General features: G+C 38.9%; 1 protein-coding gene across 1 annotated transcript; it reads left to right on the top strand.

Annotated features, from left to right (window-relative positions):
- Window positions 1-597: 597 nt before the first annotated feature.
- Window positions 598-12960, top strand: LOC116292150 (glutamate receptor 2). The gene is made up of 17 exons (XM_031699411.2): window positions 598-687; window positions 2507-2642; window positions 2975-3121; window positions 3252-3491; window positions 4417-4616; window positions 4917-4976; window positions 5672-5797; window positions 6427-6576; window positions 6767-6871; window positions 7183-7305; window positions 7511-7708; window positions 8120-8349; window positions 8844-8971; window positions 9390-9752; window positions 10488-10667; window positions 11277-11463; window positions 11703-12960. The coding sequence occupies exons 2-17, from the start codon at window positions 2558-2560 to the stop codon at window positions 12439-12441; spliced, it is 3261 nt and encodes a 1086-aa protein (XP_031555271.2). The 5' UTR covers window positions 598-687; window positions 2507-2557; the 3' UTR covers window positions 12442-12960.
- The last annotated feature ends 276 nt before the right edge of the window (window positions 12961-13236 follow it).

The following is a 13236-nucleotide window of genomic DNA, read 5'->3' as shown; positions in this document are numbered from 1 at the left end:
AAGGAAAAACGAACAAGGAGAAAAGAGAAGATCGAATGAACAAAAACAGCTAGAAAAAATACGAGGTATGAGAGAATGAGAGCCGACGCGTGAGAGAAAAAAGAAAATTGAAAAACATAGCTAAGAAAAAAACGAAGAGGAAAGCCTCGTATTAATGGCTTATTGGCTTTCACGGGAAAAAATAATGAGCTAAAAGCGGTTAAAATTCGAGTAACCCAAGTTTACTATCCATAAATATATAAACAGAATCTATAATAAATATTCCGAAAGACTAAATCTCATAAACTTGAACTTTTCATAAAAGCAATTATCATTGAAAGGAAGCCGCGGGAAGTAAAATGCATATTTTGAGCGTTGTACACCTGCCGTGATGGTCTTCTAGTCGGTGTTTGTTAATGTTGTTAGCGTTAATGAGTTAGATTTTAGGTGAATTACTCCCAAGAAGAATTGGTTACATTATCACACCTTATAGTGGATAAGACTCTTGTCTTAGTCAAGGGAATAGTTTTGAAACGGAATAAATGACCGTTTCTAGGGTTTAAAACTCTGAATTTGATTCTAGATCAAAACAAGTGGAGACTTCAGGCTGTTAATCGGCATAATTGAAATGCAAAGCTAGCGAATTGGTTTACTGTCGCTACGAGGATAACTTTATCAAACTTTGCCTGGATTAGCTCATAAAATCAAGTAAGTAAATTAAATTCTGTTGTTTGTATGTGTATATTTTAGGGAATTATTTCTAGTTTATATATATTACCCACCGTTTAATGTTAATAAACTTAATTCTTTAAATATAAAAATTTGGTAATACGCTAAAGAAAGTTTAATACATAATAAAAATATTAGACACTTCAAACTGGATTCTTTTCAAGTTCTTTTCTCCCATACGATCTGCTAAATCAAGGCATTAAAATGCTTAAATTTCAAATATACCTATGAGATAACTCTATCTACTTTTTATGTTTGATTTTTAAGCGTTTCGTTAGGTAGTTTTATATGTCACTCGAATTGTTGTACACTCCAGCCCTATAATGAGCCTTAGTAACTCCTTATCCCAACGATTCAGATGCCAATTATTAGTCTCTTGTTCCTAAACGTACCAAGAAACTTCTTCCTAATGGCTCAAACAAACAGTCCAATATTTTACCCAACATTATTGGCACGTTTTGGTGGGTCGTGGAAAAATGGCATGACAGACACCGGAGTCCAACATTCATCCAACGTCAAATAATTTTCTAACACTATCAACAAACTGTCCCAACATTTGATTCAAAAGATATTGGACCGTTTGTCAGTTCTTTAACACGCTGGTTTTCGATTATACCGGCTTAAAACTAATTTAGAATAGCTAGTTAACTCTCTTAGCTCTAAAAATATTTTGCCTGTTATCTTATATCCCTAAAACCCCAAACAGCTGCTTATTAAGAGGATTTTTTTTCAATAATGAGCAATAATGGCAAAAAGCTACAAAAACTAGACTTTCGTATGAGTTTTGATCCCAATTTTCGTTTTAGGTTGACACTCAAAAGCTTTTTTAAACTGTTAGAAACTGATGTACTTTGATAAAATGCCTGTTTGAAGCGGTATTTTCAATTGTACAAAGATGTTTTGTTGCATTTGTGTTAGAATGTTGCTTTGTCAGGCTTTTTTATAGAAAATATATGGGAAATAAGCAAATGAAGGCCTAAACCTCATTTTCGAATAAAATTTCTGCTTTGGGTTAACACTTTGATTCTACTTTCATCTCCACTTCCAAACAATTTTCTGAATAACAAGATTTTAGCCTTGTACAACAGCCTTTCTTTAAGAAAATAGTTTTTGGCGCTCACTGCTTGAATACGAAAAGAAATCTCTCTCAACAAACCAAGCTAACGGAACTTTTGTAGGTCTAATTTTGTTTTTAGTTCTCGTAGGGCGCAAACAAATTCAAATTTTGAAACTGAAATTGGAGATTTTTGAACGGCTCGGTCTATAGTTTATATATCCTTAATTTTCTTTCTTTTTTCATTTCAACTGTTTATGACAGACAAATGCATAACATTTTTTCAGGCGTACGGAGTTTTCCTCGAGCTCCTGCACAAGCTAGTGACTATGGGATATCCTTTCTGTCATTATATTCTATTTGAATAAGAATTGTAGCAAATATTCTCACTGAACATCATTGAATACTAGGTCCACTTTTACATGACTCGTGGCTTTTATGATTTTGCAATTTTCCTCGGACTGAATTTCAAGCAGCAAAAGCATTACGACAGTGCAAGCTGAGCGAGAAATGTTTAAATCTCCTTGCATGCGACAGCACTTGGGCTTCAAGTCATGACAGCCAAGTGAAAACCGTCTCCCTGACCAATAAAGTTAAGGCAATCGGTGCATGTTTAAATGTGGTCGAAAATGCAATCTCGTCTCGTGGCTACACATAAAGGAATACATAAATTCCAATTGAGTTAGCCATGCATTGACTTTGATCCTATTCCGTCGCAAGTAAAAGCTAGGCTTTATTTTTCAGATATTTTGAGTTATCTTTGTGGAGGACAGTGCCCCACTCTAGTACCTCATTATGGTAGTGGTGTTTCTTGTTTCGTTAGCGGTGTGTTTATCGACGTCTCTTGCATCCTTCTCAATTCCAAGTGATGTCTACATTTGTAAGTACAATATTCTTTGAGAATTTTAAATGAAAATCATTGAAAATCATTTCCTTCCTTCCTTCCTTCCTTCTTCCCTTCTTCCCTCCTTCCTTCCTTCCTTCCTTCCTTCCCTCCTTCCCTCCTTCCCTCCTTCCCTCCTTCCCTCCTTCCCTCCTTCCCTCCTTCCCTCCTTCCCTCCGTCCCTCCTTCCCTCCTTCCCTCCTTCCTTCCCTCCCTTCCTCCTTTAAAAACAAGAGTCTTCCTCCTTCCCGTCCTTCATTCCATGTATTTCCTCCTATCTTTCCCTCCAGCATCATTGATAAGTTTACATGTATTTTTGGTTCTTTCAGCATTCTTTTCCTCCAACATGGCGTCTCAACAGAAGCAGGCTGTCTTATCTGCCATCAACCAAGTCAATCTCGATTCTTCTCTCCTTCCCAGCACAACACTGCATCTGGCCGACACAACATCTCCTCGCCAAAACCCCTTCAGTGTGGGTGAGTAACAAATTATAGATTTTTCTTGTTTTTTCTTTTTTCTTCTTTTTTACTCCACTGCACGTCAGGTCTTAAAGTTTTCATATAAAGCCAAGAATTCACTTATAATTAATTGTTTTCATTTTTGTAGCTTGGAATATTTCCCAATACAAGATATCTTCCTTGATTATGGACTCTAAACCCACGGAATCCCATGATGCTTTGAGCTTTATACTTCAGACTCCGTTGCTAAGCACCCGTCCATCAAGAGCAACACCTCTAAACCAATCATTTAGTGGTTATGGTGTTAATATGGTGTCCAGTTCCCACACCGCCATGATTGATTTGATAACCAAGTATTCGTGGACAAATATAATGGTTCTTTACGATGGTGAGTAATGATAATAATGATAATAATGATAATAATAATTATTATTATTATCATACAGCTTCTCATTAATCCCATATAGGTAAATGTCCAATTATTTTCTTAATTGGACAGGTCTTGTTGATATGGGATTAATTAGGCAGCTATATAATTAATAGGTAATGGGATTTCATGCTCCCCAATCAAGAAATATAATTAGACTCAAAAAATTCCTCTGACTGCCAAATTGGACTCGGCCTACGGCCTCATCCAATTTTGGAAGTCCTCGGAATTTTCCGCGTCCAATTATTTCTTAATTGGACAGAATGGAGTCCTATTACATATACTAATAATAAAATCATATAGGGACAAAGAAGCACTTATACTTCCTAAAATGAATTAGAATAAAGAGCGGAGGGGGAGTCAGATAGATAGAATAGCACTTTGAACTGTGAGGCATCTCTTTTAACTCGAGGCTAATTTGCATACAGACTATAAACATGCGCAGATGTTTCCTCTCGTTTTTTCTTTTATTGCTGTATTATTTACTTTTCTTCAGTTGGATGGCGAGATGACGCATCTCTTTTCCCTCTAGGATAATTTGCATGCGCGGACGTTTCCTCTCGTGTTGTCTTTTGGTTGCTATCTTATTCAATAGACCATTTCACGGATCCCGCGGCTCAACCTCAGCCTCGTCAGCGTGTAATATATTCTTTAGAAATTGCCTACAACCTGTGAAATTTTTAAGTGTTTCAATTGTTCGTTGATGTGTAAATTCCTTTCATTACTGCGGACTGTAGTCAAATTCTAAACAATAATTACACGCTGACAAGGCTGAGGTTGAGTAACGGGATCCGTGAAATGGCCTATTGCAGGGCTGCCTTATTTGGTTGAATGAATGAAACTTTTATTTAAAATAATTACTAATGTGATTTTTTTCTCACTTCAGTTCAGTGGCGAGATGACGCTTCTCTTTTCGTGTCCAGTCTCCCCTCCAACGTCCATTGCCATGTGTTAGAAATGGTTTTGGATCAAACTGGAATTCTGAACGAAACCACTGGAAATAAACTCGGCTCTCTGTCTATGGATTCTGCAGAAGCTATAGCGCTGTTCTCTGATGCTTCTCTAGTGCAGAGGATTATAAGTAAGGTAGGAAAATATATATTTTTTCTTATACATAGATCATTCCATCGGTTTTATGCCTATTTGTTGCAAGTGATGTGCTCGCTGCCTGTCTTTGACTGTCGATTTAAACGTCAAACTCCCATGGAATGTGAGTAGGACACACGTGACATTCCATTGAGTAATATTTCTGTATTGGTCAGTAACACTAAGGAGATACATTGTCGTGAATGCAAACCTTATTCCCGAAGTAGGGAAAGCAGTACGTCGAACAAGCTCAATGGATTTCGTTTCGCATCATGTGTAACGTTGTCGGTTTGTTTGCAGGTCCATCCATTACTGTCGATTAAGAAACACAGGTCCCATCGGTGGTTGCTGGCCGACCCTGTGAGTAGATAGTTTATTGGCTTAAGAAACTTATATAACTTATATTTTACAACCATCACTCCCCATACGGGGCTGTTCCGCGAGGTTTGCTCCACACACACTACGACTACATTCTATATTTACAACATACAATACAATAAAATAGAATAAATAAAACAATAGACTATTTTTGAATAGTCCCCTTCACAATTTCTTGCGCCATCTTGAAAACTAACCGTGTCTCTGCATTGACTTTTTAAACACCTTGGCCAATTATTCACGTCTCTATCGTTGTAAGGTCTACGCCCTTTTCGCTTCGTTGCCCAGGTACGGTTATGTTTCAAGATGGCGCAGGAGACTTTGAAGGTGACTATTCGCACGATACCGATGTGAACTCATTCCCTCAGGGTGAGCCTCATTTCGGCGTCAGAATTTTCACAAAATGTAACGGTAAGGTAAAGAATACACAGCTTCAACTGTTCAAACATTTTGAAATTCAATGAACCTACACTGGAACACGTAAATATTCTATACAAAATCGAGGCTAACCCTGAGCAGCTAAGAACTCGAAACTGGAGTATTTCAGTTGGTCAGTATCAAGATTCTTGGAGAGAATCCCACGTGTGTTGGTTGTGAGTGTGCAAAGCGTCGTATACCTAAATCCATAGTTAATATGCTTAATATATATAACCCCCTTTCTTTCTATCTGTGAAAAGATCACTTCCTTTGAGCTTACGACAGAGCTTTCTCAGATCGTTATTGGATTTGCACCGCGTGTTGTCGTAAATCCAAAAACAACAGCGCTAATGGCAGCATTATCCACCAATATCTCTACTACCAGGGTAAGTATATTAAATATCCCAGCTCCTTGCTTCTACATTACCTTCCTACGTACCTCCCTTCTTCCCTGAGTTCATAATTTCCTGTTTCTGTTCCAACTATTCCAGCTGTATTATTCTCTCTTCCTTCTCCCAACTCTCTTCTTCTCCTTGCTTCACTTTCCACCTACTTACTTACATGCCATCCTACCTACCTACTCCCTTCCTTCCTCCTCCTTCTCCCTCTCTTCCCACCTTCCTCTCCTCTTCCCTGCCTACCTATGCTATGAACTACCCACCTACCTTCCTACTCCCTTTTTCCTCCGTTTTCTCTTCCCCTACTCCTTACAGCCTCCCTATATATTTACCTACCTACCTACCTACCTACCTACCTACCTACCTACCTACCTACCTACCTACCTACCTACCTACCTACCTACCCACCTACCTACCTACCCACCTTCCCACACTACCCACCTACCCACCTACCAACCTACCCACCTACCCACACTATCCACCTACCCACCTATCCATCTACCCACCTACCCACACTACCCACCTAGGCCCACACTACACACCTATCCACCTACCCACCTACCCACCTACCTACCTATAATTCCTTCATTTTACTTTATTTTCTCGTTTTGTCCTAGTTTTCATCCTTCCTGGTTTTTGATGCGGTAGTGTCCTATGCTCATGCACTCCACAACATGCTCGTGGCCAACAGATGGCAAACCCTGAGTACTGGAAGTAACATAGTCAAATTCCTAAATGGACCTGAACTCTTGAACTACATTAAAAAGGTACATGCATTCCTCTTATTCATCTTTCTTTCGGTAATTGTCATAGTCGATGGAGGATCTTTAGAGGCCGGAACATGAGCGTATTCTCTGGATGATAACACATGACGGGCAGTTTTTGCGTGTAATGAGATTATTCTGCTTAATTTTTGATACCAAGCAAGGACTTAACGTAAACGGTAACGTTGTTTAGGTGACTACTACAGGGGCGACTGGAGTGATTCAGTTTGACAATGGCGGTCACCGTAGAAATGCAGTGGTAGACGTCATGAACCTGAGAGGAGGGATCTTTACAAAGGTGAAAAGAAATTGATCGATAAGTAGACCTTTTCAGCTTTGTTGTTTGTTGTGCACATTTCAAACCACGTGATGCCACTCTTGGGAGTTGATTCTTTCATGTGTAAATATTTTAACATGTTCGCCATAAAAGAACAGTTCTTAAGGGAATGGGAAATATTTGCATACGAAGCTAACAAGGTCTATTGAAAAGTTTGTGGGGCCAGTGGAAATTACTGGGCTTTGTCCAAATTTCATCCCATAGTCCTTTGTATTATTGAACGTCGGAAAGGCAAATGAGAAGGAAAATGAAAGATTTTGTTCTCTCGGCAGATAGGAGAATGGAGCGAGACGGCAAAACTTACAATGACGTCACCTCCCCAGAAAAACAAACCTTTCGTTACAGTTGTACCTTTGAGCCAGCTACAAAGAAAGTTAAAAATAGCCCTCGTTGAGGTAATCTATGTTCCTTTTAGCCTTGGGACTTGTTTAATTTTGAGATTTTTGATCAGAGATTGAAAGCAGGTGTTTCCTCTCCGCGTAGTTACGGCTACGGTACACATGCGGTATGGCTACAGTACTACAATGAATTTGACGGATCGTTTACGACTCTTTATGCTAGACATTAAGCTAACGTAATGCTTTGGTATGTTTCTCTCAGGATCCTCCCTTCGTTATGACTGAAGTTAATAAGCAAACAAACACCAAGGAGTTTGTGGGGTTCAGCATCGACCTGATCAAGGGGATTGCAGATATACTCAAATTCCAGTACGAGTTTTATTTGAGTCCTGATGGTAAATACAGCGGTACGAATCCGGACGGTTCTTTAAGTGGAGTCATTGGAGAAGTATTTAAAGGGGTAAGGGAAACACTAGTGCAATCTAAGTAACATTCCTTGGAACATTGGGGATATATGAAGATTAAGGTGGGTGCAGATTGGGTTGGAGGTTGGAGGGAATTGGAGGAAAAGGGAGAAGACTTGTGTAGGAAAAAAAGGATATTAATAACCCTGAAAAAATCTAGCACATGCATAAAGCTTGTAGACATTCTAATTTTGACCATTTTTGGTTGAGTGCATACCATATATCCATGAAAAAGTTAACTAACAAAATCGTACAAATTAGTGCGAAGTTTTGTAGGTCTACAGTCTACTGAGGTCTGCTGAACTTACTAGTTATTTGCGTAAATTTGTGCAATTCCTTACAAACTTTTTCACGGATATATGGTAAGCACTCTAACGTTTTGACATTGTTCTTATTATCTCCAATAGAATGCAGACATGTCTTCAATGCCTCTGACCATCAACTCAGAGCGACTGCAGTACATGGGCTTCAGCAAACCATTCATGTACATCTCTATGGATTTGGTCATGCAAAGACCAACGGTCAATGATTTTGATATCACAGGTTTCATGACTCCCTACACTATCCTCGTGTGGGTCATGACTCTTGTCACGTGGTTTGTCGTCACAGCTATCTTGACGTTGGTCAATTATTTCAGGTAACCATGAAGATCGACTTTACTTTGATTGCATCATGTATTCTTTGGCTCTAAACATATTCGCCTTTTCGGAGTCGTAGAGACGCGATGAGGCTATTTTGAGGTACGCTTAACACGACAATTAAGGTTTACTATCACGTTTCACTATCAGCAAGTAAAATAGAAAAACAGCCCAATGATGCAACGCGTTATACAACTCCTACAACAATGCTAATAAACCTACTTCGAGTTCCAAATTACAGCTGTTCTCCTTGATTGCAGACTCATTTACTCAGGATTCGCCTTTTATCAGTGTCTAAATATTCACAAATACCAACGACAAAGTAAAGAATGCACAACTTCAACAATACAAACACTTTGAAATCCCACGGACCTTCACAAGAATACGTGAATATTGCACAAATATCGAGGCTAACGTGCAAGAGACAACTCGAAACAGGAGTATTGGTGCTATAGAGTGTCAGTGATGTTAACATTTCTCTCATCATTTCCAGCCCCTTTGGACATCGCATGTGTGATGACGAACAGAACGGGGACGAGTTCAGTTGGTTTAACAGTCTCTGGTTCTGCCTCGCTTCCATGTTACAACAGGGAGGAGATGCCACACCCCGCATGCTATCAGGTAAATACCATTGACACATATGTTAGGCTTAGCCTAAGTTTCTTGATAACTAACTTCAGTTGCTAAAGATGTTGGAAGTAAGCTGCGTGAGTGGTAAAGGCGAAAAATACAATAGTATTATCTAAGTTTTAATAAAATATTAAAAAAAGGAAAGAAAAGAAAAGATAATAGACCCCTGGCACTTAGACTGCATATTGTTTTGTTGCCCAGAATAATTCCTCTAGGAAATCAATGCAAGGGATCTATTGATGGTTTTCACGGCGGCCATGTTGGAGGAACTTAACAAAAGAATTGGTAATGAATTCTTTTGTTATATCCTCCAACATGGCCGCCGTGTCTTTTGTTATCTAATTCTCTTGGGAATGGTTGAAAACCATCAATATTGACTAATACTATGGTACAAATATCTTGCATTCAGGTCGTATAGTCGTTGGAAGCTTCTGGTTTTGTATCCTTGTCTGGGTCTCAACTTACACGGCAAACCTGGCCGCTTTTCTGACCAGCTCCAAGACGAATGTCCAAGTGAACAACCTCGAAGACGTACAGGAGGGCGACTATCGGCTGTACATCATGAGGGATACAGCACTTTATGAATATTTCAAAACATCTGATTATCGTCTCTATCGTCTCCTCTGGGAGAAAATGTCAACGGATAAGACTTTTGTGGACTCGGCGAACGAAGGATTTGCAGCGGTCCGGAACCAGGAAAGGAATGTCTACTTGGAAGAAAGCCCTTTTGCCGAATACCTTGTCAATCAAAATCCCTGTGACGTCATGTCTGGTAAGTTTAGCTGTGTCTATAGCTGGTCCTAAACTTTGGAAACTCTCTATCTTGCGGTTTCTTTGTTTGTTTTTTTTCTTCGTTTAGAACTTTTTATTGATAGATATTTTTCATTTTTACATGGTCTATTTCAGTATATATTTCATTAGTTTTATTGTCTTTTACATTGTTCATCAGTATTGTAAAGAGCAATGAGGCTTTTGTTTGTTATGCCCTTAATCATCATCATCATCATCATTATTATCATTATCAAGTTTATGACGTCATGTTCGGTATGGTGTTAGGAGTTGTCACTGCTGAGGACTGATGGATCTATCTACAAAGCTTTTCGCTGTTGTATCACAGCGTGGGACAATCACAACAGAGCTAGGCTCCAAACTAAGTGAAAGCCCAAAGATATAATTAGAATTTAGAAATTGATTTTTGAGGAGGGAGGAAAACCGGAGAACCCGGAGAAAAACCCTCGAAGCACAGGAGAGAACCAACAAACAACTCTACTCACATTCGACATTGAGATCGGCAGGACTCGAACTCGAGCCGCATTGGTGAGAGGCGGCGCATTAGCAGCGAACGCCACCGGTGCTTCCCAAGTGCACGCAAGTGTTTGCTAAGCACGCACGAAGGGTCACGTGAGTCGTATGCAACTCCTGAGTGCTGGAATGACCAATTCAAGTATTAATACAACTGTATAAAGTCCATTCATCCGTTTAATAATTAACAAAACTTATTTTTCAGCTAAAGACGTGACAGGTTCTAGTAGTTACGGCATAGCTATGGCCAAAGACTTTCCTTACATCAACAACATTTCCATTGCCATCTTGAAAATGCAAGAATTGGGACAAATTGAAGACCTGAAACGAAAATGGTGGGACGAGCGTAACGAGTGTCCAGAGTTCAAGAAGCTCACATCTGAAGGTAGGCAATACTACACGTCGATATACTGCACGTAACAATACTGTCACGCCGCCAATACTGTCACGCCACAAACATTTTAAAAATGTTTGATTATCACTAATGGACCGCTAGTAGGTTAGCCAATCAGCGAGAGTGTAGTAAAAGTGAAATAGAATGACAGATTGAGAAAAGTATGATATTAACAAGGAAAAATCATCAAATATGCTGTAAATGTCTTTAAGGTGGCTTGACTGGGTTTTGTTTGTGGCATACCTTGGAAGTTTGAACAGGAAATGCTTCGCTGCTAATAATCTAATTTTAAATGAACTGTTATATTATTGTCCTTGTTCGTCTAAGTAGTTAAAAAAACTAGTAGTTTTAAAAAACTTTTCCATCCAGTAAAATTGGGTTATTTGGTACTTATTGGAGGCTCATAAAAGATAGTTCCTCTTGGGGGTGGGGGTTGAAGGGGGATCAGTTAATAAATTATGTTGTCGCAACAAATATCCCCCACCCCCTCCCCCCAGGTGACAAATAATGACAGGTCCATATTGAGACCTTATGCCCTTCATCTAGTCATTCGCTGCGTTGTCTCACGCTCACCATCTTTTGTCATACAATACATTGCAGAGGTGATCGAGAGCCAGCGCATTCAGATTGGTAGCATGGTTGGCGTGTATCTGCTTCTGGCTGCAGGAGGCGTCATCTCAGTTGTCGTCATATTCGTCGAGGTTTGGTGGAAAAACAGACGAGACCGAATCCATGCCAAAGTACGCCAAGGTTGGGCTGTGGTCAAGGGAGCTAAGACTGTGATTGGGTGAGCGATTTGATTAATAATTCTCTGTACTTTACATTAGTCTCTTGCTGGGATTTAAATTGCCGCTCAATAATTAAAATTATCTCATTAACGTACTGATTAATGAATAAATTAAATCAATTATTGAATCTATTGATAGGTATATGAAGTTATGATTAAGTCTCTAAGTGGATCAATGAACTAAATAATTTATTTTTGGCTTTTGAAAAATTTCTTTTCTGGGATTCTTTTCTCAAAAGGCTGCAAAAGCAAACAACCAAGGCAGATGCAAGTACCGTTGTTCAAGCATTTCAAATCCCACCCAAACAGCCTTCAACACTTCTTCAACAAAAGCAAACAACCATGCCAGATGCAAGGCCCGTTGCTCAAGCATTTCGAATCCCACCCAAACATCCTTCAACAATACCAGGCAGGGATCTTGGTATCAGTAACAAGGCTTGTGACGATGTTCCCCCTCCCAGCCTAGATCTATGGGGAGTGATTACCAGAAACAATTCGCGAGCTCAACCCAGTGAGAAACCTGCAAAAATCAGAGTCGCCAAAGACCTTGGAATGTACCAGAAGGAAGACCTTGAAAACGGTAAAGATTTGACTGACAGCGCTCCCGCTAAAAAACCTTCCAACAGCCGGGGGGAAGTCTCCAATTCGAAATCATCAGAATTCAAAGGAAAGCCTCAGTCGGATGTAAAATACGATGGTTACCCAGACAAAACGACCAGAGGAGATTTTCCCGCCAAAGGTCCAGTCGATCTAAAGGCAACGAAAACGAAATCTCTGAAACCCAAAGATACCCCGAAAAATAAAGACCTTGGTATTTCGACCAGTGACGAATTGCTCACCACAGATTCTTCGGTAAAGGCTTCGAAAAAGAAAGCCAAAAGAAAAGTGAAAAAGGAGGGGGAAAAACGACTACAATGCGGACGAGGAGACGATTTACTAGACTTCAAAGTATCGCATCACTTCCTTAAAAACGTTTGAGTTAAATTGTAAGAAGATAAAAATACAATACAGGTTTTGATTTTATCATTGAATTTAATATGATATAAATGCACTGTTAACCTTGGATTCCTATTATCTCAAAACTAAATCATTTCAGTTATTTTAACCTGATAAAGTTTTCTGATAAAGTTTTCTCACCAAAGCAAAAATGCCAGGATTCAGTTTAAAGTGAAATTCCAGATATTATCGCGAATGAAATCTAACCGCATTTTTTTATTAGAATCCCATTGCTTTATTGCTAAATAAGTAAGTTATAAAGATTTATTTTTGGAATGATTTGGGTTACGTTTCTTTGGAAAAACGACAGCTTTGGTTGATTCGTGTAAAAAAAAACAGATTTCACATACTATCAGTAGTATTTAAAAATACGTTTTTGGGTTAAGAAGCCCGGGCACTCTTAGTTATTTCTAAACAAATGTACCACTTTTGTTTTAATTAATGTTCACAATATTAAAGCTAAAAAAAGGGTTTGCAAATAAAAATGATATTACATTTTAACGTCTAACACTTTCATTTTTACAGTTGACTTTTTAATTCAACATTTCAATCCATTAAAATCGTTAAAATAATCCTCTCCAGCAGTTGAATTTTTGAAATAAATACACTAACATTTTTTCCCTTGGCTCATGCAATGCTTCAATAAATATTCCGCTATGATTGTGGCAAGCAATTAATCGTTAGTTACCTAGCTGGTGTATCGCACGATAAGAACGGAGTTTTTTTCCTGCGACAATAGGAGGCGTTAGACTTAAATATATTGATGAAACGACATTG

This window comes from Actinia tenebrosa, unplaced genomic scaffold (assembly GCF_029948245.1).
Source record: "Actinia tenebrosa isolate PJP-AT-01 unplaced genomic scaffold, QUT_ActTen_1.0 PGA_scaffold13__45_contigs__length_12533684, whole genome shotgun sequence".
Classification (NCBI taxonomy): domain Eukaryota; kingdom Metazoa; phylum Cnidaria; class Anthozoa; order Actiniaria; family Actiniidae; genus Actinia; species Actinia tenebrosa.
Note: the sequence above shows the minus strand (reverse complement) of the source record. Positions and strands in the feature narration are given on the sequence as shown.

What these genes read in the sequence shown, in the direction of transcription:
- LOC116292150 (XM_031699411.2), top strand. Translation starts at nt 2,558, where the DNA reads ATGGTAGTGGTGTTTCTTGTTTCGTTAGCGGTGTGTTTATCGACGTCT. An exon ending in GGTGGTTGCTGGCCGACCCT is followed by an intron (nt 4,977 to 5,671) that starts GTGAGTAGATAG and finishes ATCTGTGAAAAG; the next exon opens with ATCACTTCCTTTGAGCTTAC. An exon ending in CCAATATCTCTACTACCAGG is followed by an intron (nt 5,798 to 6,426) that starts GTAAGTATATTA and finishes GTTTTGTCCTAG; the next exon opens with TTTTCATCCTTCCTGGTTTT.